The 27,555-nt window shown below is 46.9% G+C and overlaps 1 protein-coding gene across 7 annotated transcripts in view; it reads left to right on the forward strand.

Annotated features, from left to right (window-relative positions):
• Pax2 (paired box 2) overlaps positions 1-27,555 on the forward strand; it is a 79,438-nt gene that overhangs the window by 19,308 nt on the left and 32,575 nt on the right. For 4 of the 7 annotated variants that reach the window (XM_008845562.3, XM_008845561.3, XM_017801218.2 and 1 more), the window contains exons 4-5: positions 13,093-13,178; positions 14,713-14,832. In XM_008845562.3, coding sequence (XP_008843784.1) covers positions 13,093-13,178; positions 14,713-14,832 — 206 coding nt within the window. Of the gene's footprint in view, positions 1-13,092; positions 13,179-14,712; positions 14,833-20,306; positions 20,376-27,555 lie in introns of all 7 variants that reach the window. The other 3 variants (XM_008845558.3, XM_008845559.1, XM_017801219.2) reach the window with 1 other exon arrangement.

Genomic DNA, 27,555 nt, shown 5'->3' on the forward strand with positions numbered 1-27,555 from the left:
ACTGGATAATGTTAGATTCTTCTACTTACTCTGTACCTAGCAGAAACAAGTGAAAACCAAAGTTCTCCAAACTCAGCATGACAGGCTTCCCATCTCTAGGGAAAATTCCACTGAATAAGATTGAGACTAGTCCTGTACTCTCCCCTTTGGCTCAGTTCAGTCACCACCTTCAGCTCAGTGAACTCCCAAAGATCCACATCAATTGCCTACTAGTTACTTATCAGATATCTTTTTAAAATTTTTACTTATTATTTTTATTTTATGTGTATGAGTGTATTGCCTGCATGTATGTGAGTGTACCTGTGTCGTGCAATGCTGCGGAGGTCAGAAGAGGGCTTCGGATTCCCCTGGAACTGGAGTTAAGGATGGTTCATAGCTGCCATTTGGGTGCTGGGAATTAAACCCGGTTAAGAGCAGTCAGTGCTGTTAACCACTGAGCCATCTCTCCAGCCCCATTTATCAGATATCTTAACAGTCAAATTAGCTGCTAAAGGTCTAGATTTTTTTTTTAATTGGAGAGGTAACTCCTTCTCAGTGCTGAAGGTTAAACCCAGGGCCTTGTGCATGCTAGGCAACATCTCTATCACTGAGTTATTTCCCTAACCATAGAAAAGTTTTAAGCTTTTTAAGTTTTAAGCTAGGCTGGAATCCTGAGGTTTAAACCACCCAGTGTTTCTTGGGTTAAGTGGGAACCTGCATGAAGGCTATCAGCTTTGTCTTCCTTTCTGTCTATACTCATCACCACAGGGCCAGCTGCTGCCTTCCTCAACCGCCAGCCCCTGAACTGTCCAAATGACCCAAGAAGAGAGCTGCCCACAGCTCAAGCTAACTACAGTTTTTGGACTTCCCTTAACACACACACACACACACACACACACACACACACACACACACTTTGATTGACCTTAGGCTTTTATGTACACTAGCATACTTGCATGTGTGTTTGTATTTGATGAGTCTTATGATTGGTTTACCCAATAAACCTTTATGTTCATTATCATCATCACAATCATACTTAACCAATCCTTGCTACATGGGAGAGGTATAAATGTGTTACATACATTTATTTATTTTAACCTGATGGATAACCCCATAGGGCTTTACAGCCACATTTGCAGTTGAGGTAACTGGAGTCCAGAGAAGTTCAATAACTTGCTCAAAGTCAGAGGTTAGGTAGTAGAATGAGGATTTGAAACCATGTAGTACTGATGCTGAAACCCATTCACTATGCCACAGTTCTTGTCCACTTTGGATCAAAGAAAATGCAGACTTGCGTAATCCTTTGGGAACTCTATATATTTCGCAGCCCCTGTCATACTGTGATTTCATATGTTTACTTACAAACTTAGAACAAGTCCTCTGTGTCCTAGGAGAAGGTCATTTAATTCTTCCATGGCATGTGTCTCTCAGCTCAGTCGACTACTGAGCCACATCATCTGGGGATGGTGGGAAGGTAGAAGGTGCTGCTGGACAGCTGAACAGTATGAGAATGGAGAGGAATTTTTGAAACAGGGGTTTTTTGGAACGAGAGTTCATGCTATTGCTCCCACTGGGACCTGGAACTTAACTCCCATCTACCATCCCAGGTTCCAGAGGAGATACTGATTCTTCAAAGGTGTAGCTTGGCCTCAGGGACTTCACTCTCTCAATTAGGCAGCTATAAGGAGGCTGGTACCTAGGCCTGGACCAGTGTCCTAAAGTCAGAACTGTTCAGTCCAAGAATAGAAATGTTTATTCATCAGCAAGAGGGTATTTATCCTGCATTTTCAGAATCTTCCTTCTGGAAAGAAGCGGTGAAAATGACCAGGCCACAGTAATGTTTAAAAAAAAAAAAAAGCCAAAGGATCGGTCCTCTTACCCACAACCACAAGAAGAAGGCTATTAAAGCAATTACCAAATCATACAACCACCACCCAGATCCAACATCATTACTCAATCCACATCACCAAGGAGATACCCATTAACCTAATCTCTGAGACATACATTACAAATAAAGAGATGCAGTATGATCAATGAACACAATAATTCAAAGCAGAAACAGACACTGCCATCAAACAATACTCAAATTCCTCCAACTCAGTGTTACACGAAGTGCAGCACTACACAATACCACAAAACAAGTAACAACCCTGAAGCCAGCTGCTGGAATGTGTCGACACAATGCCATACATGGTAACTCACAACACAATTCAAATTCTCCATCCTACATACACAAAAGCTGAAATCAGGTGGCCCCTGGAGCAATAATAAACACTGATCAGATGTATACAAAAGTAGAATTGGCATTGAAATACCCAACCCTCTGCACACCCTGTAGAAAACAGTCACAGCTACAGTGTCCCCCATGCTCAGTGCAGCTGCCAGGAAGCAGTCTTTGCAGCAGGTGGATGTATCTAGACCATCACCTCTGATAAGGCCTCTGGGCTCTGGTTGCTAGTAAAAGAGTAAACTGTCCCCAGAGCCTGCTTCCTGAGACAGGACAAATCAGCTCTGCCCTGGTTGGGGTTTAATAAGACCTCGATGTTACAGAAAATGACAGAGCTCTGGGGATGGAGGGAAAGGTGGGGGATGGGGTGCTCTCCAAACTGGGTGCAGGAATTCCCCTCCGACTCCTGCCTCTGTGACCATTCAGAGCTGAAGCCCTCTTGCTGGGTGTTCACTGAGTATCGATTCAGTCTGCAAGCAATTTTAATATTTCTTCAGGGACTTTCCAGCAACAGCACAAGTCATTAATTCACCCTCCCAAATTGCTTATTCAATAGCAGGAACATGGCTCCTGAATAAAGTCCCAGAATTTATGTGACTTGTACGAGTCAGGAGGTCAAACAACTGTTATGGAGCGAAGTTAAAAATCCAAATAAAATATTGACACTTTTTTGGGGAGGGGAAGAGGGGGAGGCCAAGGTATTTAAAATAGGTTTTTGTTGAAATGCCCCCAGGATAAAGAATGGAAGGAGACTGAAGACAAGTTGGAGTTTATAAAATCAATGGAATTTATTGCACATCTACTTGGCATTTAATAATTCTCTCATTTCCACAGCCCCACCCCCACCCCATCCTGGCCATAGACAGGGAGATACACAGGTATACAAATACACATTTATACACATCAATACTGCTGCATGAACCAATATACAAACATGATTGTGATGTGAGCATCTCAAATGCCCTGAAAAGGGAACGGTGATGGGTCTCCCTGTGGCTCACATGTTTTAACAGAAATAGGCATAACTTGGCAGGTATTCATGAAGTAGGTTTTGATAAATATATTCACTGTTATAAATCTTGGATCAATGCATTGGAACAGGCATGAATATAAAGATGCGTTCATCATAGAGGTAGTTTCTAAAAGTGTAAAAGCTGAACAACATCTCTACGAAGGATCGTCATAGGGTTGTGTACACGATTTGCAAATTATGGTTCGTTTGTAACACAGACATAATGCTTATCAGATAAGCTATGGCACAAGCATGGGAGGGGAAACCATGTTTAGAATCACAGCCACAGGTAACCTCTGTGAGTTGTCTACTGATATGTTTGTTCAGCTGTCCAAATCATGCATGTGAAAAGGGTTAAGAAAATTGTTCATGCTCAAATAACTAATGAACACAAAAGAATATTAATATAGAAATTTCCAGAGGAGATTATGTCACTTGGTCCTCAGATATTAAAGTCATAGGCCTGGATCCAAAGTTCAGTGTCATTAAGAATGTAAGCTTGGGGGCTGGAGAGATGGCTCTGCAGTTATGAACACTGGCTGCTCTTCCAGAGGACCTGGGTTCAGTTCCCAGCACTTACCAGGGTGGCCACCAACTGTTCAAACTCCAGTTCCAGAAGAGCTGATGCCCTCTTTTGGCCTCCGTGGGCATTGTGAGTACATGGTGTACTTACATACAAAACATTCACACAAATAAAAGAAAAATAAATAAAAACTTTAAAAAAGAAATAAACCTTGGGCTTAGCTTCTCTGTTGACTTTTAGGTAGAATAGAGAATATACGTATTTGATAGAGCTGTGGTTAGGATTTGAATGAGAAAGTATATTTAGTACAATGACTTTTCTCGTTTGTTTTCTGAGACAGGGTCTTCCTGTACTTCAAGCTGGCCTGGAACTTGCTATGTAGGCCAGGCTGGCCTTTATCTTACAGAGATCTGCTTGCCTCTGCCTCTCAAGTGCAGAAATTAAAGATGTGAGCCACTAAGCCAGTCTCCAGTGCTTATTTTATAGTGAATACAAAAAGATGGCTCAGTGGGTAAAGCTATCTGCTGTCAAGTCTGTTGACCTGGGTTCCATTCCCAGAACACACATGGTGGAAAGAGAGAACGGACTCCTGCAAGTTGTCTTCTCTGACTTCCACACACATGTATCAGAGAGAGAGAGAGAGAGAGAGAGAGAGAGAGAGAGAGAGAGAAATAAATGGAAACAATTTTAAAATGGTCTGGCATGGTAGCATACACCTTTAATTCCAGCACTTGGGAGGCAGAGGCAGGTGGATCTCCGTGAGTTCAAGGTCACCCTGGTCTACATAGCAAGTTCCAGGCTAGCTAGGGATAGATCTTATCTCAGAAACCAAAATGAGTGATGGTCATTACTCTTATGTTCTATGTGGTTCTTCTCCAGAGCCTTTCATGACTAACTCATTCTGCCTAGTGGTTAGCAGCATGTATTCTAAGGTAAAGCATCCAGGCTTACATTCTGGCTCTGTTACAGAAATGCTGTGTGATCTTAGGCAAGTTACCTAATATTTCTGAGCCTCGGTTGGTTTCCACATTGTAGAATGGAGATAATAATTTTCATGGATACCTATAAGAATTAAATTTAAAAATCCACATAAAGTACTTAACACAATGCCTGGTACATAGAAAATAGATGTTCGCCCACTTCACAGCCCTTAAAATTCTCTTGTTCTTTATAATAATATTCACTTATCATTCAACAAATAATTATTAAGTTCTTATGTTGTACTTGGACTTGTTTGCTGCTAGATGGTGAGAAAAATAAGTGTGACATTTGCCCTGATAGAACTGAGTCCAAGGGAGGATTCAGTATGAACAGGGTAGGCAAAGAAAGGTTTCAGCTCTGTGCTGGGCCCTAAGGGGAAGAGGAACAGAGACAGATCGATTGTAAAGCTGTGGAGGTTAGGGAGGGAGCGTAGGGAAGATTTTGAAAGCCAGGCTGAGAAATTCTGAATTTATCGTGTTCATAACAGGAAGCAAGCGCAGGGTTTAGCCACATCCCATTCCATCAGGAGGAGACAGAAGCTGATGGATTGTTTTTGAATCCCTGAGTAGCTGAGGTGACAGGAGCTAGAGGCAGGGAAGCCAGGCAATCACTAGCAGGCCCAGTGTCCCTGCAGTCTTTCTTTAGCTTACAGAGGACTGTGGGCATGCCTGTGGAGGGACTGGGAGGATGTACAGGCACTGAGTGGAAGACTCATTGTAGTAGTGAATCTATAGCAGCACTGGTTTACCAATGATCAGTCCCTAAGCCACAGGAGTCTCCCAAGCAGGACAGTGGGGTGAACAGTTGGTAGACCCTAGCTCTAGCCAGAAGCCCTGACAAATGAGGGCAGGGCTAGTGGCAAGAGGAGCTAGTCTGGTCACGCTCTGGGCTTGGCATGCACTGCAGACTGGTTTCCAAATGGTTAGTTAAACACATTGCCCCTTAATTTTAAAACCTACGCATATCTTGAAGTTAAATCAATCCATATGCTTACCATTCATCATATAAACTATCACTATTGCCCCCTTGGGCCAGCCCCATGGTCCATCTAGCCTGGTAAATTGTGTCTGGCCTGGGCTCCCAGGGACACACAGTGGAAGGATTAACCCACAATGCCAGTCTAAGTTGATATAGCAAAATGCATAGAATCCAGGAAACCACTGGGAATCGATCATCCTGGAATGTACAAAAACTATTTTGAAGATTTTTACTTTTAACCTAGAACTCAGTTTCCACAGAGGAAATGATAACTTCTTGATTTGGGGTGACTATTGTTTGAAGTCAAGATCAATAGACAGTGAGAAATGGCCAATGAAGGATAAGGAAGGAACTTCACTCATGCAAAGATTTCCTCCTGACTCTCTCAAAGACCCCTTGGGTAACCAGCAGGAGGTTCCTTCACAAGCTGACTAGTCTTTTCTTAGGAGGAGCAAAGAGGGACCCAGGGATTTGCACTTTGGCCAGCATCCCAGGGGATTCTAATGCAGGCAGTTCCAGGACAGTCATTTGAGGATGGCCTTCTGCAAACTTTCTGGTAGGGTTCTCATTTCTTGGAGTTTAATTATGACTTCCAGCTGGGCATGGTGGCACATGCCTTTAATCCAAGCACTCAGGGGTGGAGGCAGAAAGATTAAGAGTACAAGGCCAAAAGACCAACCTGGTCTATGAGATTATCTTCCCCACTGTGTGTGTGTGTGTGTGTGTGTGTGTGTGTGTGTATGTAAATTCTGAAAGTCAAGGAAAGACGCAGAAACTCTTGACACATTTGAGAGGAGCCCTCATAAACTGGAACATGTATTCTAGCTGTGTCCTGTGCCAGCCAGAATGGAAGGACCTGTTCCCAGCTCTAAAGAATGGCCTGGCCCTCCTCACCAGCACTCTCATTGTTTAAACTGAAACCCATAGGGTCTGTGCATGAGCCTGGGCAGCACCTCTAAACTGCACAAACTTCAGAGTCAGAGCCTACAAAGGGCGGGTGTACACCAAGTGCCTCAGAGCTGCCAGTGGGGAAGCAGAATGGCTGCTGTTTTCTGGGGTTCCTATAGGAGGAGAGAGTAAACTTCAGGTTGTCAGCTTCAAGGATGTATGGAGAGGCAATTCAGTTCCTTCAAGTCCTCTAGAATAGGCCCCACTGTCAAGAGAGGTAACAGTTTCCTGGAGATCTATGACATCTCACTTGAAAATCTGCTAGGAAAAGTCTCCAGCTGTTTGTGTGGCTGACTTGCCTCTGGGCCAAGCCAGAGATACGTGCCTGACACAGACAGTGCTCAAAGACTTGAGATGAAGCAGTTGTCTGGATTCATTGGACAAAATATTCTTTGCTGAAGCAAATATAATTTTGTTCTTTAGAATGACCCAGCTTAGGATAGCCAGGCAGCTTGAAGTTCCTGGCTGAGGCCCCACCCTCCTGTCACTTGTGTGGCTTAGTGGACAGTGGGCCTAGTGAGTCTGAAACATTCTCTATCCTAGCTTACCAAATCAGGAAAGACTTCCTCATGCCAGGAATTAAGCATGGTTTTTAGACTTTGAGGTGGACAGTCTATCTCAGAACAATATAAGCTGGTTTATAATATGTAGGTAGGGCATGTTACTACTAAGACCCTTTGAGCAAACCAATGATATGACCAGGCTTGGGGGTCTGTTGTTCCTCAAGGAAGTGACCCAAAGTTGGAAGGACAGTCAGTTGCAGGCAGCTGAGCAGGATTTTATGGGACATGCTTGGAGGTCCCACATACACATATTGTCATCAGTTGTTCCAGCGGGTGTTATTGTGCCCACTTCTAGTGAGGAATACTGAGGTTCAAGGGATCCCCTTTGCTTTCTTTCCTCAGAACATAATACTGGATATAGAATATAGGAGCCTGGATCCTAGGCTTTTGAAGTTCTCTCTTTGGAAGCAGTAGAGCGTAGAAGTTAAAGGCATGGGCCCCATCTTCAACTTGAATTCAAATCCCAGATTTGCCATTTATGAAATAGATGGCCTTGAGCAAACTATAATATGACCATCTGCATAGTGGGTTTCTGTGAGGATGAAGCAAATGATTTATTTGAAATACTTAGCACATGCCCTAGCACATAGGAAAGACTTGGTAGACACTGGTGTTTTTTAAAAATATTTTATTTATTATTTTTATTTTATGTGTACGAGTATATTGCCTGCAAGTATGTGAGTGTACCCGTGTCATGCAATGCTGTAGAGGTCAGAAGAGGGCTTCGGATTCCCCTGGAACTGGAGTTAAGGACCGTTTGTAGCCACCATGTGGGTGCTAGGACTCGAACCTGGGTCCTCTACAAGAGCAGTCAGTGCTCTTAATCGCCAAGCCAACTTTCCAGCCCTGACACTGGTGTTTTTATTATTATTATTATTATTACTACTACTACTACTATTAATTACTAAAGCCTCTTCAAAGGAAGCATTGCTTCTAGAAACCCTGACTAGCTTCGTGCTGGAAATGCTATCACCTTACTCCTTCCAATGTGAGCTGTCTGAAGTCACCTCAATGCTAATAGGACCCCTTCTTGTTTCCACCTGAGGGAGAGTGTTTGCATACCATTTATTATCATATAATATAATGCAGTATAGTATCATACATAACATGACATAATATGATGGGTAGGTTAACTTGGAAACCCTGAGGCAGACTGTGGATGGATGGATAGATGAATAGATACATTTGTACTAAGTATACATACATTATATCATTCTATTGATTTGTAAAAAGTTCCCGGTCTGCCTGGCTGTAATGAGATTTTTGAACTTTGCGTGGCGATCAATGAGAGGAATATTATTGGCCTGGAGAATTGATATACCTGCTCTCAGTGGCTTGTTCTGCTCCCAGGCCAACCCGGCCCCCCAGGTGTATGATTCCAGCAGACACTTAACCTTTTTTACAGTGTCATCAGGCTAAAAGGAATCTAATAGTGACACAGGACTTGTGCTCAGCACTCTGCCACTATTGCTTTCCTGTCACAAATAATTTATAGCTTTCTATTTCCATCTCTGAGCCCTGCACCCCAGCTCTACCTCCCACTTTCCCCCAGCTCCTAGGAATCAATAAACTCACATAGCCATAGTGGGACTTGAGGGTGCAAGGAGATGGACAGATGGACAAAGAGAGTGAGAGAGAGGCAGAGACAGGCAGAGATGGAGAGAGCAGGGAAGAAAAGAGAGGAGGCAATGGGAGAAGGAGGAGGATGGAGAAAGGTAAAAAAGTAGGAATCTGCGTTCCCAGTGGAAGGGTGAGGTACCTCCTCTTCACCAATTGAACAGACTTGCTGGGAGACTCCCTCAGGGCTCCATTCCGTCTCACAGAGCCTATGAGTCTGTTTTGATCTTCAAGGTGGTAGGAAGTGGAGGCCTCCTAGTTATTTAACCAAAGAGGAAGTAACCTCACCACCTGATGCATCATCCTTTGCTCCAAAGCCTGGTCATAACCCCTGCCATCACCAGAGTCTTCCATGGGTGCTTTCCAATGCACCCATTGGGACTTGGTCCAGCCCTCAGTCTATCATCTTGAAAGTCTCTCTGAGTGCAGCTGCTGCTGTTTCCTGTCTTCTCCAGTTCTTCTTCCTGTTCTGTTTTGTGTTCTTCCCAGGTCCTAATAGTACCTGCATTGAGCAAGTTGGGGTATATTGGGAAGGGAAGCCTTCTGCCTACACCTGGCTCAGTCCCTGAATTGAAAGCAGTTGGTCGGGGGTGGGGGGAACCCATGAGTGAGCATTATTATTATAGCTAGCATTTATTGAGCTGACCATCATACTAATCATTTTACATACATTATCCTACTTAATCCTCACCACAGCCCTAGGAAGCACATAATTGTATTATCTTATTTTACAGATGAAGGAATAAAAAACTGCCAAGAGCTTCTCAGGCAGGATGAAACAGAGCTAGGATTCCAACTCAGATAGACTGAGTCTGGACCCATAACCGTAATTCCCTTCACTAGACTGAGTGTGGTGGTGGACACCTGTAATACTACCACTCAGCACCTAGGATACAGGAGGTGTAGGAGGGTTGAGTTTGACGTATTTCTTGGCTGCATAGTGAGACCCTGTCTCAAAAAAAAGAAATCAAAGCAAAACCAAACTCTAATTCCCTTCGCTATACTTACAGTAGACTCTTGGGAGATGCTAAGACCCTGGAAATCCCAATGTTCAGAGCCGGCTAAAGACCTAAGAAGGGTGAGCTCTAGCCTGAAATGGAGGAGGAAAGAGCATCCAGAATTGGAAAATTTAGGAAAAGTAGGGGAACAGCACCCTGTCTCTCATACTGGGCTGCATATAGGAGGGCTCTGGAAGACCATCAGGTTTCCACAACCCTAGTTCTTAAATTCCCTGTGATCAGCTCTGGAGCCTGGCAGGTGCCCACTGCCTGGGGTCGTGGATGAACACCAAGAGCATTAGTAACTCAAAGCAGGCACCCTGCCCAACTTCTCTCCCATGCACCACCAAGCTGCTGTCAAGGCGTAGTGATTTTCCATCACTTGCTGCCTCAGCTAAATCTGTATCAGTGCCCCAGGGGTCAGAGGCTCTGGGTAACAAAGACAGAAATTCCACCAGCCCATCCAGTTATCTGTCTCCACCAGCCCCAGCCTTGGAGCTCCATAGACCACAGCCCATTAGCCTTTAAGCAGAGCCACCACAGGCCCACAAACCCCTGGAAGCTTGTGAAACAAGCAGGAACAGCTGCTCTGAGTTCAGCATCCTTCTAGATTTTTCTTGTTGGCAGACCTACCCTCCACTCGCCCCTTATTCTGCTATCACCTCCAGTCTCCCTGGCAGCTTCACTGGTTCTCCTCTATACTGCCCTCAGTCACCCTTCTTGCACTCTCTGGTTGCTAGGCTGCCCTCTGACTTCCATACCACAGCCATCTTTTAGAGCTCCTCTCTCTCCCCTGCCAATCCCTGCCCTCCTTTTGACAGGATCGTGCTCCAGCCACCAGGCTCACATGCTTTTCCCCCAACATCACTAATGGCCACCCAGATCACCAAATGTGCGTCTCTCATTCCAAATCCCCTTCACTTTTTAATGTCACCACTGGCACTGTGGAGTAAGTCCTTAAAGTCTTTTCTTCCATCTGTGTAGGTGAGGTCACCCTATCTGGCACTGGTTCTGCCCTGTCCACTCCTCCCATCCCTCAACATGTTCCTTTCCTGATAGTCATCTCAATCCCTTCCTGCTGGGCCAGCTCACACCTGGCTGTGCCCACCCCACTTTCCAGAGCCAGCATCACACTTCCTTCCCAAGCCAGTCACTTCCCTGAAGCACTATTCACAGTGACACATACCTCCAAGCTTCCAGAGACAGAATTGTTTTGGAGCTACAGTTGACTCCAATTAGTTGCCCAATCCTAGCCATTCCACTTGCCTCCTTGCCTCTGCACGTTCAAAGATTCCTCCCTTTCTTTCCTGAAAGCTGCTTGTTATCACTTCACGCTGCATATCACCTTCCTGCGATCAATCATTTTAATCATGTCTCCTTTAGTTTGAGCATTGCTCATGGCTTCAGACTGCTAAGGCTTGATTCTTGCATGTTGAGGGAAGGATGACAAAATAGCAAAAGACACAGGTTTTGGAGCTTGAACTTGGACTCTGTCCTAACTGGCAGTATGATGTCAAGCAAGCTGCTTAACCATTGTCAGCTTTGGTTTTCTATCTGCAAAATTAAGATAAAGCATTTGTTTTGAAAGTCGTGTGAATTAGCAGTAGTACATATGAGTCATAGAGATTATAATACAATATTGGTGTATGAGAGTTTATAAGTGGAAGTAGCTGTTTTCATTGCAATTTTCAAGTTTCAGCCTTATTTTCTCTTCCTCCAGTGCATGCCTACACTGCTCCTGGCTGTGGGTCTAGGCAATAACCCCAACCTTGTGCTCCCTCTGGGCTTCCACACCATGCCCACCTCCAGTTGTATGACACCCCCCTCCATTCTCATGGTCATCTTAGAATCTTATTTTTTTCTGAGGAAAAGAGGTCTTAGAGACGTTGTGCTTCTGTAACCTCTTTATTCTATAGTTGGAGACCTATGCCATGCTCTGTCTCCTCAGTCACTCCTTCCCCTGCCCCCTACCTTCAAGGGGTGGTTCTTCCTCTGGCACAGGCTGCCTCATAGCCTTGGGCTCCTTCGCATTCTTTGAATATAAATATCTCTGCTCCCAACTTGCCCGTGCTAGGAGACAGGGCTCTCATCCCTGTGGTCTACAAGTGCTTGGTAAAAGCCAGTTAAAGTTGAGTGGACTGGAGAGATTGCTCAGTAGTTTAAAGTCCTGGCTATTCTTGCAGAGGACTCAGGTTTGGTTCCCAGCACTCACATGGTGACTAACAACCATCTGTAACTCCAGTTCCAGGGAATCGGACACCCTCTTCTGGTCTTCAGGGTCATTGCACGGACATAATGCATTTACATGCATGCAAGCAAAATTCACATGCACGTTAATTTTTTTTTAAAAAAAAAGCTGAGTGACTCATGGCTTGCAATTAGATGGTAGAGGTGAACTTGGCTTTCTATAGGGAAGAGCAATACTAAATTGGACCAAGGTAGGGTGTTGCATTCCCTAGTCCCCAGGCTTGGTCTCTTACATCACAGAGCCCTATATTTTCTGGATCCCTGCAAGATGAGCTCATTCCCCCTGGGAAGTTGTAATTTATCCCTCTGTTTTATGGGGTGCACAGGGATGGTACCAGCTCCTCATTTAGTTTGGTAAAGAAGCTGTGACTCAAGTAAGACCGTTAGAAAAGAAAGGAGGACATCAAGCCAGCCTGCCAGATGAGGAAGAGGTTGTATGGGGCCTGATATCCAGCAAAGAGACCATGTACTATTGTGAGACCCGGGGGACAAATGATCACCCATGACCCAGGTCTTTACTACCTTCTCTCTCTAGTTCAGGATATGGAGAAGCACATCCTGCCCCTATTCTGGAGGACTGTGATATGTTCCTAATTGGAAAGCCAGCCAAAATGACCTCTAGTCCCAGGAGGTCCTGGGACTAAGGGGTGCATATATGTGACAAAGAAAGAAAAGATGAACCACTAGCCACCAAGGTAGTCCCCACCCCTCAGAAATGGAAAAGATTCTGTGCTCCACTTGATTGTGGACTGATTCTTGCTACTCATACTCAAGCTGCAGTTCAGATGGTGCAGTTCCATGGCAGGACAGGATGCAGACCACCTCTGCCCAGAACTGTACTGTCAATCACAACACTGACAGGAGGGAGACTGCATGTCTTGCAGCAGTGGGTGAGGGCAGAAAAGCAAGGCCAGGTGGATGAGGATGGAGCTGAGGTGCTCAGAAGCACCCCTCTGCTGGACAGGGCAGGCATGGGCCAGGGCAGTGTAATGTGTGATGCTGTTTTGATACTGTTGCAGGATCATTCGGACCAAAGTTCAGCAGCCTTTCCACCCAACGCCGGATGGGGCAGGGACAGGAGTGACTGCCCCGGGCCACACCATCGGTAAGAGGGCTCAGGGAAGAGGGAAATCAACCTAAGGGAAAGCCAGGAAACACAGACCAGCCCTGGGAACTGTCCACTCCAGTGAGATCCAGGATCTGCCAGGTCCCCAGTCACTCCTTTCTTTTCCATCGTTTCTCTGGTGAGATTAGTTCACTGCCTCCCACCTGGCCTCCTTAGTCCATGTCATCTTCCCGTCTCCTCTCTGTTGTCCCCTCTCCACCCTTCCAATCTCTCAGTCAACACTTTTCTTTGAGCATTTCTTCTGCTTCATCATCCTTTATTTTCTCCGATTCTATCTCCCGATACATCCTGTATGCCTCACTTTCTTTATATCTACTTGCTCACTCCATCTTTTTTAAAAAATGGGGGGAGGGATGGAACCCACAACCTCGTGGATGCTAGGCAAGCACTATACCATGGAACTGTACCCCTAGCCTTTAAATGTTTTAAAAATGATCTTTCTTCTGTCTCTGCCTTCCTCTCTAGTCTCTGTCTTCTTTCCTCCTCTCCCCTCCCCTCATGTGTGTCTGTCTCACTCCATCCTTCTTTATGGCTTTTTTTTTTTTTTTTCTCCCCTGTTCTATTTATGGCTTTTTTTTTTTTTGTCTCCCCTGATCTCTTTGTCTCAATCTTGTATACTCTGTAGCTCTCTGCCTCTCTCTGGCTTCCTTAGTTCTCAACCTCAGGATATCTCAGAGATATGGCCCAGGCCTGGGAGAACACCTGCTGCCACGTTCTAACCCCCTTACATGCACACACTGACTTCTCTTAGGTCTCCTTCCCTCTTGACTAGTAGGACATAGAAATGGCTGGTCCCAGCACTACTGGAGTTGGCAGGAGCCCTTGTTTACCAGGCTGGGGTTAGTGTACCGGATGGAGAGTTGGATTGAGCTGACTAGTGAATGAGTTCACTAGTCTGTCCCCTCAGGGGGAACTTAGGAACTTCTCCAGTGATTTCAAGACCTTCAGAAGCAACTAGGAGAGAGAGCTGTGCACTCCTAGGGAACATCAGGACGAGCTTTGTCCCCTAGAGTGTCAGAGACAGATCTTAGGAAACCTCAGACTCTAAATCAGGGCTGTAAAGACTCCATCAGGAGACTGAGAAGCAATGATCTGGGATTTGTCTGGAAGGATTCGCTCAGTGCATGGATTGGTTGGGATTCGAAGAGTGGTTCCAGGGGGCACCCTTGGAGCTGTACCACCCAGAAGGTCATCGAAGTGCTTTCTAGACAGCCAGTCTTGGTGGTTCTTGGGTCTATACTCGATTCATCTTAGGGGAGGGGGCTGGAGGGTTCAGTAAATGCCACAGGTGGCAGAGAAGGCCTGGGTTGACTGGTTACCACGTACCTCAGGCCGGAGAGAAGTATAAATAGCCTAAACTGGCTGTGGGAATGTTTCCTCTTTCAAGCCTCAGAGGAAGAAGGGGACTACTATCTCCTTGTCCCTCCTATCCTCTTCTCTCGGCCCAGCCTAGGGTTTTGGCCTATGTTCACAACTGCTATCCTGATGGTGTATCCTCCTTCCTCTCATCCAGTTCCCAGCACAGCCTCCCCTCCTGTTTCCAGCGCCTCCAATGACCCAGTGGGTTCCTACTCCATCAATGGGATCCTGGGGATTCCTCGCTCCAATGGTGAGAAGAGGAAACGTGATGAAGGTAGGGAGGAGGGAAGAGCTTTGGCTTCCCCCTTGCATGCTTTGTCCTTGGACTCAGAGCTCCGGTTTCCACTGGCCTTGCAGCTGCTCTGCTGTGAGATCAGTTTTAGTAGCTTAGCCCAGGTACCCTCACTGCCCTGCTGGCTCCTGGAGAGAGGGAGGGAGACTGCTGGTGAGGCCACCAGCTTCACCATCTGCTCAGCCCCGATGGCTTCACCTTCTGCTGGGACTCACCCCAGCTGTCCCTGTGGGATGCCAGGAGGAGTGGCATAAACTGTTTACCCTGGGAAGGTTGTGGAGGTTGAGGGACAGCTGGTCTCTGACCCAGGGATGAAAGGCCAATTTACTCTGGCCTCACTTGATCCTTCTGTCAGAAGGCAGGGGGTGATATCATGTGCAGGGATGCTGGGGTCCTTTCTCTGTAACACATGGCTACTACTCCCATTGAAAGCACCTGAGGAGCTGGACATGAGGCCTTTTTGTATTCTTCTTCTTCATGAGAGTGGACACCATTCTGACTTCCACTGGCCCTTTTCCTCCTTCCCATGAGCCCTCAAGGAAGAGCCAGCACCTTGGGTAGCACAAGGTGCTCTAGTCAAAAGGAATGGGGAATGAAGAGGAAGAGATGAGAAGAAAGAAAATTAGGGGAGAGATTGATGGGGATAAACAATGGACAAGGTGCTTTTCAGATACTGTGGCACTAGGGGGTCTGTTTGTGACCAGCTGGTTCTCTTCTGATGCATGAGGCCAGGGCACTCAGATGAACAGAGATGCCAGTATCTCAGGTCTGCTTCCGGCTTCTGTTCTCTTATGTTTCTGGCTAGGGAAGTGGCAACTTCTAAGCTTTACAGTGTATATAGGGTCTTAAAGATATTTCCCGTAAAATAGAATCCTACAAAGGTGAATATAAAGAGGGGCAGTAACCGTATATCCTATTAGCTCAGGATATAGATCCAGAGTCTCCTTTTTCCCTCAGAAACAATAAGTTCTGTGGTCATCCCAAGCATAGACAAGCTCTTGGTGAAGGAAGATTGAGGGGGTGAAGAACAGAAACATCTGTTCCCTGAGCTGCAGCCTGGATTCTCCAGGCCCAGGCAGAAGGAGGAGAGCATGAGAGCCCCTAGCCTCCAGTAGAGGGACAGAGTGTAGGAGAGACCTAAGCCTGGCGAGACAGTGATGACCTGGAGCTGGCCTCCTTCCAGAAGCCCTAATGGCCTCGTTTCACAGGGAAACAGCTTGTCTGGCTCTGTTTCTCCTTCTTTCAAAATATCCAAACCCATTTGGCTGCCACGGCCTTTGCCACTCACTAAATTTCATTGTGGTTGTTTTGGCGGCAGCCCCTGATGGGCAGGGGGAGGCTGCAAGAGAAGCCCTAAGTCCCAACTCTCCCTGGGGCTTCTGATGCACAGGCCTTAGCCAAGCTCCCTGGCACCTTGAAAGTTCAGTAGGGTCTGCCTCAATCCCTAAGGGTTTCTCTTTAGCCACCTGCCTTGTTTAGAGTGGGAGGTGTCTAGGGCCCTGAGAGGCCACAGAAACCTTTCTGTGTTCTCCCTCAGTGGGCTGAGGTTGAAGCTGTTCATACCTCTGCTGTCTGGGCTTTCATGAGCAGTGAAGGGAGGCTGGGGGTAGGGAGGCTGTGGCCACCCAGGGCTGGGCCAGACAGGTCAGGAACAAGGTGCTTTCCTCTGCCCTCTCTTGCATTCATTGTTTTGAGTCAATTCAATACAGTGACAATTTCTGTCCATCAGCCTTAAGAATGGCTTGGTACAGAAGGTCCCCAAGCAAAATAAGATATAATTCTTATCCTTAAGGAGCTTGCACTCTGGTAGGATATATTAAACACTGAGCACAGAGAGCAGAAAGGCTATCAGATATGGTGCAATGGAGGTATGACAAAGCCCAAGGTGTGGGGAGGGAAGTCACTGCCAGGAAGAGCTGCTCTTTGAGAAGGGACTGAAGAGGGCATTAATGGCAATGGTAGCCTGATATTTTACCAGATGCCTCAAGCCTGTGAACAGAAAAGGCAGGGTGGTTTTGCAAGGATGTGCTGAGTGGGCAGGAGAGGAGTGGTAGGAAGCGAGGCTAAGAGGATAGAGTCACAGGGACTCACCAAGACTGAACCATGGAAGGACAGTGGGCTGTGCTCTGAAAGCATACGTTACTCTAAATACATCTGGGCAGGAAGGGACAGGAGCAGGGCTGAGTTGCGGCCTCCAGAAGTATGACAGTGCAGAAACCAGCTTTACTTCAGTTGAGGGATAGTGAGAGCCTTAGACACTCACCTGCTAAGCCTAAACCAGGTGACAAGAAGCACCAGGAACCTTGTTATTTTTTGTGGAGGGGTTCTCTTGCCCTGCCTCCCTCTTCCTTTGACCAATCCCAAGCCAGATGGAACCTTCCCCCAGAGGCGGGGCCTGGGAGGGAGGCCAGATCTCTCTGACCATCATCCCACTCTTGATCCATGGGACTCAGATAGGAAGGGAAAAGAGGGGGGAAAAAGCAAAGGGAGATGTGCAGCCCTCCTCCCCTCCCCGACTCCAGAGGCCTCCAAGCAGCAGGGCCCAGTTTGCATTAGGGAACAGCTCAGATGATTAAGAATAAGGGAGATAATTACGTGTCAAGATGATGTAGCCCAACTTTGCAGTCAGGCTAAGGTAGCAAAGCAGCTGGCAGGCCAGTAGGTTGCAGGAAGAGCCTCAGGCATAGGCTACACAGACACTCAGGTATGTCCTTCAACTCTTAGGCCAGGACTGTGGGTGAAAGGGAAGCTGTCTTAGGGGACTGGGATTTTGTGATGGGACCAGGGATATACATCCAAGGACTAGACCCCCAGAGAGAGTAGAGGACAGGATACACTTCCCTCAGGAAGACCCTGAATGTACTGGCCACCTTGATCTTCCTTTGATCCTTTGATGCATGGTGGCATCTCCCCCAAAGTGCCATATCCTGAAGCAAGCTGGGCATCCCTCTGCCCTCCAGGAAGCTGCTCTGGCTCCCGCCTGTGGGCATAATGTGGGCCATTCTTCAGATCTAACCATGTCTGGGTGGTGGGCATTAGCAAGGACAGTCACTGTGGTATGTGCTGGCATTAGTGAAGATAATCTCAGCAGTAGTTATGGGTATTCACAGTGATGGTGCCCAGAATGTTACTAGCATTGGCCCTTGGAGTATGGACAGCATTATTAGTATCAGAAGCAATTATATCCATAGGAATATTTGTAAAGAGCCAGTCTGCTTTGACTAGGGTGGGGCTGGGGAACTGCTTGAGACTCTTTCCCATCCCCTGGCCTATGGTAATGTGGAAAAATCCAGACTTTCCTTAGAGAAATGTGCCACTCAAGAAGCTTGGACCCTCCTCCTAGGAATCCATGAGTTCTCAGGAAGATAAGCTAGGAAGAGGTAGAGAAATCATGCCATGAAGCACCCAGGAAACAGGCTGTGTATCAGTCCAAGAAGGAAGAATCCCCATCATTGCCTTGCTGACATCTTCACCTCCTAGCTGCAGTTATGGGTGGGTATATTAAAGCTGGATTCCCTAGGACGTTGAAGAAACAATTCCCTTACTCTTGTATGCACTGGCTTCTATGGCTGGAGAACAGAGTTGTACCAAACCTATCCATTATCAGATTGAGAAACTGAAGTAAGTCTAGGGGGTGGGGTGGAGGGTGGCGAAGTGGTACAGTGCTTGCCTGGTGTGCATAAGGCCCTGGGTTTGATTTCCTAGCACTGAAACAAAACAAAACAAAACCACAGGAAATACAATGTCTTTTCCTTCTCCCCACTGCTTTCAAGCTTAGCCCAGAGCACCGTTGTCCATTGACAGTGGTGTCGAAGCACAGAGAGGTTCTATAACTTGTCCAAAAATTCAAATGAAGTCATCTGGTGAGAGTCTGCTGGATCTGTGTGAGGGAGGTGTGCTGATATCAGCCTCTGATGTGTGGGATTGCAGGGGGCCATGATTTTTGCATTCCATTAATTAGGTGCACAATGAATTGTGCAATGGAGTGGTGCCAAGCTGGTGCAGTTGTGCATTTGCAGGCAGGCCAGGTTGCATGGCCACAAATGGCCGAGTTCTGCCACTGCCTTTAACAGCTCCCTTCTGCTTTGGATGATGCTGTAACTGAAAGAAGCAGATTATTTCCTCAGCTAGTTTCCCTCCTAGAAGTCCCCAAGAGTGTTGCTCAGGTTATACTCAGAGCAATTGAGGGGACTGACTAAGCGGTGGAAATGATCAGCCCTTGAATAGAGGCCCTGGATTGGGGCAAGAAGGTTGCCTAGCCTCTTACTAGGAAGGAAGGACCAGAGTGAGGCCTGCAAGCAGGCCTGGCTTAATGAACATGAGCTCTGTTTGAACCCTAACTAGGTAGTATGTGACCTCAGGGAAGTCATTTAACTTACACCAGTTCTTCTGTCAAATGGTGCAGGTAACCAATCTTACCACCTGAGGACTATGGAGAGGTCTCCATAAGATCATAGATGCAAAGTGTTAAACTGGCTCCACCCTGGAAGATGGATCATTGTGTATCTGGGCAAAAAAAGTCTAATTGACAGGTGTAGATTTCACGGGGAAATGAAGCTGTGCCAGAAGGAAGTTTATCTGGGCCCTGGCTCCCTAAACTCAGTGTGGCTTGTTGTGACTCTGGTGGCTTTTAGCTGATGCTGAGATAAGCTCTTCTGGAAGGGATCAGGGCAGTAGGCTTCACCTGTGTGACTGGTCACCTGTGTGACCAGGGCAACGTTGGTCCATCTTTTCCTGTTTACTTGCTCTGTGGTTATCTGTTGGGCCACTTGCCATCCTTTAACCTCCTCTTCTATGTGTGTAAATAAATAGAAAACTCCTTTCTTTTTCTAATATGGGGACATTACTCCCTCTATCGATCTGTGCTGTGCACATTTCTGCTTCCACATGAAAGTTTATTTATTTACCTTGGACAATGTATGCTTGTTTTCTAAACCACATATGACTTTCTCTATGGTTTATGCAAGTGTATATGTGTCTATTGATCTGAGATCTTTAGGAGTAAGATCATGTGTTATGGATCATATGGAAGGTCATGTGTTAGGAAGTCATGCAGCTTTGTAGGCAGGATACATGCTTGGAGAGAGTACCAATGTGACCATGTACATGTGCTGACCAATAACCAAAGGGAGTACTAAGCCATGCCTGGGCATGTTGAGCATCCATGGTGCTGGGCACAGGCCTGCATATAGTTTGGCTCCAAGGGTCCACTGATATTAACCTCCATCTGTTGGCAAATTGATGGGCTGTCCTGAGAGTACTTCCAGGAGTGGCTGGGCCCCAAGGCTAGGGAGACTGAGGCAAGGAACCAGCCCTCCCTGCTCAGGTTGCAGCCTGGAACTTTTGCAGGCCTTTGAAGAGGAGCCTGGTCTCCCAGTCTTGGGGTCTGTCCTCCCCAAGCTATGTGCCTGTCTTTCGGGATCTCTCAGTGTTTGTCTGTCTCTTATTTGCTCTAGTTGAGGTATACACTGATCCTGCCCACATTAGAGGAGGTGGAGGTTTGCATCTTGTCTGGACTTTAAGAGGTATGAGGGCCAGAGGGAATATGGTGTGGGGGTCCAGGGGAACATGGGGGTGGCGGCTAGAGAACATCAGACAATGGGTCTTAAGGGCAGAGAACAACTGGAGGCAGAGGCCCAGGCATCCACTGGGAACCCTAGAAGTTAACAGTCTCTGGGCCTGGATCACTTCCGCCATGGGCCACCGAGGGGGTTTGGTGCTGAGACCTGGTGGCCCAGAGGGTCACACACTCAGTGGATGGGGGCAGTTTTTCCAGCCCTTGGAAAAACAAAGAGCAGATCGGGTAGTAAAACAAAAGCAAAGGAGACCTGGAAGCACCTGACAGCCCTAATTCATCACGGCCCAAGTTTTTTCCTGTGTTCCCATTATATTTGTTTGTAAAAGTGGAAATCAATTTTGAAGGTAATTTTCTGGAAAGAATGGAAGGGAGGTGGGAGGGCCGGATAAGGCAGAGATGGTAAAAGGAAAAATTTAGGCCAGGCACAGCCCAGGGGCAGCTCTTGGCAAGGTGAAAGAAAATTGCATATTCAATCTCCATCCATGAATCTCCCTCACTGCTGCCCGCCTCCTGCTTGAAAACAATGAAGGCTTTTTCCCAGTGCTGGGCAGGGCCTCAGTATCAGCCTCACTTTAACTTCAGGGTCATTAATTCCCTGATTATTGAAGGAGAAGAGAGGGTTGCAGCATCGTCAATTCCAAAGGCACCCCCCCATGTGATCAGGCACTGGCTGGGGGGGGCAGCAGGGTGAGGTGAGGTGCTTCAGAAGGGGGTGGGGAGAGGGGAAATGGGGGAGCCACCTGGATTGGGGGGCAGGAAGCCAGGAGGAGGGTAGAAGAGGCAGTCATTACTGCATACCTCTGTTGTGTTGTTATTGCAAATTAAAAGTAGCATGTTCCACTCCACAGCTATCTTTGGGGAGGGAGGGGCACTGAGGGAGGTGGGGGATCTTATCATTGCTTCTTCAGCAGACCAGCCGAGGTGTCACCATGTGAGGTGACATTTGAATTTACAATTCCGCTGAGAAAAGCCATTAATTCACAAATTAACATTTCTCCCTCTCCCTCTCTCTTTAACACTCTCTCCCTCTCTCACATGGATGTGCAAGCAATTGAAAAGACAAAGGAAATAGCCTTAAGGAAGAGACTTTACTGCTAGTCTGTCTGTGCTGAGATTGCTCCCCCTGCTTCCAGATAGATAAACCAATTACCTGAGCACTCGGCTCCTGGCCGCCTGTGATCGCCTCCTTTTGTAGGCTGCCTCCATGGCCGGCTTACACTCGGTGTATCTCATTAATGGAAACCAGGCGTGCCCTGGTCACCAAGCTCTTCCCAGCTGTCCTTCGGAGGAACAGTGGGAGGAGAGCCAGTGTCAGACAAGGCTGGCACGGGGGATCCTGGGGAAGAGGAGAAGCTGCCTTGGCCCTGGGTCTCTGGGTGCAGCCTGCTATGTCAGCAAGCTGGGAATTAGAGTGAGGTGAGCACTGCTGGATAGGTAGGCTTGTTCTGACCTGAGAGAGCAGGATATGGGCTAGCATTTAAAGACATAGTCTATAACCTAAGTCTGACTCTCTCAATGGCCTTTGGTTGGTGCAGGGGCCCAGTGGACCCAGAGAGGTATCTGAGCTTGTCTGCATGGGAAGAGCTTGGGAAAGTTTTGCTGAGTAAGTTCTTTTTCAGTGGAACAGGATACAGCCTAAGGAGTGGGGAGGGATCTCAAGGAGGGCCAGAAGACATGATGAGGTTGCACCATGTTGGACAAACAAAATGAGATTGCACAGATTCCTCAACTTAAACCAAGCATCGTGGCACAGTTATGTCTATCTAATCCTTACACACACACACACACACACACACACACACACACACACACGTGAAGCAAGAGCAAGGGAGGAAGAGAGGAAGAGAGCGAGAGAGAGCAAGAGAGAAAAAACAAGAGAAGGGGAGGGAGAGAGAGAGAGAAGCACTATCGGATTTATTTCTAGAGAAATGTATTCCTCTGCTATCCATAGGGAATGCATCCCAAGATCCTTGGCACCCTATATGCTCAATTCTATGCATATTTGTGTTTTTTCCAATACATAAATACAAAAGTTTAATTAATAGATTAGGTCCAATAAGAGATCAACAGCAACAATAATAAAAAAGAACAATTATAGCAATAGATTGATACTGTGACAGTTAATCTGATAACCAAAACAGCTACTAAGTGACTAGTAGATATAACATGGATACACTGAACAAAAAGATGATTCACATCCAGACAGAGCAGGCAGCTCAGGGTTTCATTGTGTTACTCAGAAAGGTGCACAACTGAAAACCAATGAGTTGTTTATTTCTGGAAATTTCCACTTAATATTTTCAGGCTGCATTTGAATGCAGGTAACTGAAACCAAGGAAAGTAAAACTTGAACTAAGGTGCCCTGTGGATTATTCTGGGTTTTATGGCTACACGTGCACCATACTACTTAGCGCATGTGGACAACTCAGTGCCTCAGTGCGACAGGTCCCATGGAAATCCAGGAAGCAAAGCTGCTCCACAAGAGCCACCTGTCTAGACCAGCGATAGCAGTTCACTACATTAACAAAGCTCTGTCTATGCTCTTTTCCAGCAAATGTTCAAAACTTGGCAAGTGTCCAGTTCAAGAAAGAGTTAAAGTTCAAAGGTTAACATTCACTAAGACTCCAGAAAAAGAAACCCACTTATGAACACACTCTCATGCTTTTGATTGTATCTTCCTCATAACTAAGTAAATTCAACTGGTCATACCTGGGCAGGTACTTTTCTATCTTAGATCACATATTTTAGCCAGTATCTGTGGGTAACTTTGGCCATGAGCCTGTGATTCTTCAAAAGTTGATATAGGCTATATCGATGTTTTATTATTAAGCCTTTACTGCAGGTTCTATGCAGAAGTAACTTGTATTTTTCTGTGGGAAGTACCAAGCTTAGCCATGGCTCTGTGGGATAGGCAAGTGCATAAATTTGTCTGTAAATCTACTCATTTATACTAGAGATGGCAGTCAAAGTATTTCCCAACCAGCTCATGCTACTGTGACTCAAGAATGAGTTGGTTTACAAAGTATTCTGAGGTTTACCACCAGAGTATGTATTTTTTGAGTTGGGTGTGGTGACACACACCTTTAATCCCAGCACTTGGGAGGCAGAGGAAAGTGGATCTCTCTGAGATGGAGGCCAGCCTGGTCTACATAGCAAGTTCCAGGCCAGCTGGGGCTAAAGCGAGACCCTGTCTCAAAAAGACAGACAAAAAAAAAAAAAAAGTATGTATTTTTCTATACAGTGCCAGAAAGTCCAGATAGGTTATCTACCCCAGGAGAGAATGCACAGGTCGCAGAGGGGATTGGTTGTGTCCCTCTGCTCCTGAACACTGAGTGTAGATCATACATCATCCTACAAAGGCAGACAGGTTCTCTTATGCCCTTCCTGTATTTACATCCTCACAGAAGACCTATCCTATCAGCACAGGTCTTCCACTCTCTGTCTTCCCCTAGGCAACTGCCTCTAGCCCTGAAGGTTGCTTTACTTTCTCCTTCCCCCTCCCAACAAGGGCACCAAGAGAAATCCACTGCTTCAGCTCTGCCCTTCTCTCTCAGCACAGGCTTTGGACATAGGAGGGAAGAGCCAGGTACAAGGCTTTTCCCAGGCTCTGCTGCTCATGGGTTCACCTACCTGGGTGCCTCCTCCTCTACAGTCCAACAATGGGGAAGGTAGCTGGCATGGGACCCCTCAGAATGGGTAAGGAGAAAATGAAGGGGTGAGAGACCCAAGACTGTTGCAGCCTCCTGGACCACTGAGACCAGGGAATGATCCTTCCTCATCCTACTTTCCTCAGGATCATGGTGGCCTTGGAGGCTTCTGGGACCCTCCTCTTCTGCCCCCCAAGGTTGGAAAGGCCAGACAGGCTGGGAGAGGGTGGGGCCTGGCAGAGGGGCTGGGAGTCAGTCAGGAGCCTCAGAGCCAGTTGCAGCAGAGCCAGTAATTCAAACCATCCTGACCCTTCAATGAACCCGAACCTGCTGACCTTGACAGCACCAGACAAGAGGCCTCACAAACCTCAACCTGCTGCAAGCTGGGCTCCTCTCCCTCCCTTCCTAGGAGCCCTGTGGCCTGGCCTCCAGGTGTCTCCTCATTCGGCCATCCTCCTGAAATGTCAGAATCCCCTCCCTCCCTGAGGCAGGCCAGCTTCAAAGCACCCTTTGTGCTTATCTTCACTGGAGACAGGGCGTGGGCATCCCCTGGGGCCTGTCCAGGACCCTGGCTGTGGCCTGCTTCGAAGAGTGGATAAGCAGAGCTTCTACCTTTCCTTTCTCAGCCACAGGCTTCATCTGTTCAGGACTAGCTATTGTGTGTGTATGTGTGTGTGTGTGTGTGTGTGTGTGTGTGTGTGTGTGTGTCACAGGCACAAGAAGGGGTGGAGAAGTTAGAATATGATGGAGATAGAGAGGATGAGTAGGGGAAACTGGCCAGGAACCTGCATTAAAGTAAATGCAGTTTATGAAGTTTATGCTTTCCTCCTTGGGAGAGCTGAATTCTGTCCAACAGCTTCTCCAAGCCTGCCAAGCAGCTCCTGAAGCAGAAAGTGTGGGCAGGAGAGCGAGCAAGCCAGCAACAGAGGGAAAGATACATGAACATGGTGCTCATACGAACACACACACACACACACACACACACACACACACACACACTACCTTAGGCTGAGACCTCCTGGGAAGCCAGGACAAAGAGCTGAAGGTGGTATGCTTGGGAGGAGTGGCTCCAGGAACTTCACCTTCCTCCCCTCTCCCTACCCACTTGCCATCTCTGTCCCCTAGGGCAGTGTGGTCAACTACCACACTTAGTAGTATGGACACTGGGAGGCATGGCCATATGGTAAACTAAGCCAAGGATAGTGTGGAGCACCTGGGGCAGCTGGCTTGTGGAAGTCAGCCTCCCTGAGGGACAGTGTGGGTGGTCTTGGGCAGTAGGTATGAGGACTTGGCCATGAAAGGGACCAGAATGTAGTATTACCAGGTCTCCTCAAAACCTTCCTTTTCTTTTGATGTTAAATGATATCCAAGTAGTTCCCTGCAGTGATTGAAGACAGCTACCACAGTCTCTTAGGGAAAAATGATTTGAGACCTTTGACTTTTCTCTGAGAATTCAAAGGAAATAAATGACTGACAAGAGTAAGTCATGAGAGCTCTCCGAAGGACTTATAATCAAGTTAGAGTATCTACCCTTCCAGACTCTTCTTACTGTGCAAAGCACAAGGCTTGTGCATACATGCACTAGGAATATGTAAATCAGCCCAAATCTTTAACTTTTTATGTATTATTTTTATTTTTGATAGCAATAATAGTTTGGGGGGAGTTAGTTATTTACTTAGCTATTTATTATGTATATAAGTGTGTTGCCTGCCTGTATGTAAGTGCACCCATGTCATGCAATGCTTTCATAGGTCAGAAGAGGGCATCAGATTCCCTGGAACTGGAGTTAAGGATAGCTGTTAGCTACCATGTGAGTGCTGAGAACTGAACCTGGGTCCTCTGCAAGAGCAACCAGTGCTCATAACCACTGTACCATCTCTCCAGCTCCTCATTCTTATTTTATTTTATTTTATTAGCAAATGCTAGCTATTCAATAGGGGACTTCATTATCCCATTCAAGTATGGCATTCCATACATGTATATATAGTATATTTTGATCATATTTATCCCCATAACCCTTTCCTCCCTCCTAATTTCTGCTTGTGTCTCTCCTTCCTCTTCCCAACCAGCCCCTCCCTCTTCCACTGTCATGTCTCTTTTTTCTTTTCTTTCATTTTTTGTGGAGAGATAGCCCAGCAGTTAAGAGCACTTCCTGCTCTTGCTTAGCACCTGGGTTTGGGTCCCAGCACACACATGGTCCAGGGAATCTGACACCTTCTTCTGGCTTCTGCAGGCACCAGACACACACATGATGCACATACATGATGCAAACACTCATACACATAAGAAATAAATAAATCTTTAATCAAAACCCTTAACTTTTGAGGAAAGGGGCTGTGGAGGAGAACGCGGCTGAAAGGGAAGAGCTCAGCAGAGGCCTTGAGTCTGGCCTACAGGTGTGGTAACATCAGATCACTACCCCTCATCCCCCTCCCACCCCTAGTCTCTGTTCAGGTTTTTACCAGGAACTGGGACAGAGGAAGATGACAGATGTAGAGTCATGCAAAGACACAGGAGGAAGGGACAATGAGGAGAAGTAGGAAGGAGGGAGAGGGTGGGCAGGAATCTCAGTCCTGGAGGATGCAAGAGCAATCAGAAGATCCAGGCATAGAGTGAGGCAGAAACTGGCCAGGGACAGCCTTGGCCCTTGCTGTCCCCTCCTCTCTCCTCTGCCCTCCACCCCCAGCCCTCCCCTCTTCCCTCCTCACATCTTTATTGGTTCTGATAATAGCGTTGATTTGCATGTCAGGCAAAGCCTTGCTACACACACAAAAAGAAAGCCCCAGCCACGGCAGTGTGGTGGTGTCAGCTCTCGCTGTTGTTCGACAGTGTAAAATTAAATTAATAAAGCCCCCAACACAGGAAAACATAACAGGAAATTAATGGCCTTTACTGTCGCTCTGATGCAGTCATTTGCAACCCTGCTTTCCGCACCAAGGACTTCATAAATGCAAGCAGTTTCTCTAAACAAGCATACTTAGGGCGGCCTGGTATGTAATTTTTCGCCTTGCTTGTGTCCTTTGAGCTAACAAAGCCCCCTTCCCTCCTAGCTTTAGAGTGGTTTCTAACTGGCTCTGGCCTGAGTGAAGCCTAGTGGGGGTTGTACCAAGCAGAAGGCCCCAGCCCTTCCTCAGGGGGCAGAGGTTCCAGCAGGGTTGCTTCATGAACCCCCTTTTGTCTGCTAGTTCTGCATCCAAGCCAGCAGGATCACACACCAAGCACTCCTGGGCTGGGAAATAGATCACTCAGGGAATTTCCCTACCCCTACCCAGAGCCCACTGCTCTCTTCCTCCCATGAGCCTGTCCTCTTTCTTACCACCTGTGTATGCCCTTCCTATTGCCTCTGGCCTTGTCTTCCTCTTCCTCTATCTGTATCCATGGAGCATCTCCCACTTCACACTTGGCTCATTCTTTGGGATGGCTATGCCTTAACAGTGGGTAACCAGGGAACTCTTCTGGGGTAGAAGAGGAAGCTAGTTT

Source organism: Nannospalax galili, unplaced genomic scaffold, assembly GCF_000622305.1.
Source record: "Nannospalax galili isolate Female #2095 unplaced genomic scaffold, S.galili_v1.0 scaffold161, whole genome shotgun sequence".
Lineage (NCBI taxonomy): Eukaryota > Metazoa > Chordata > Mammalia > Rodentia > Spalacidae > Nannospalax > Nannospalax galili.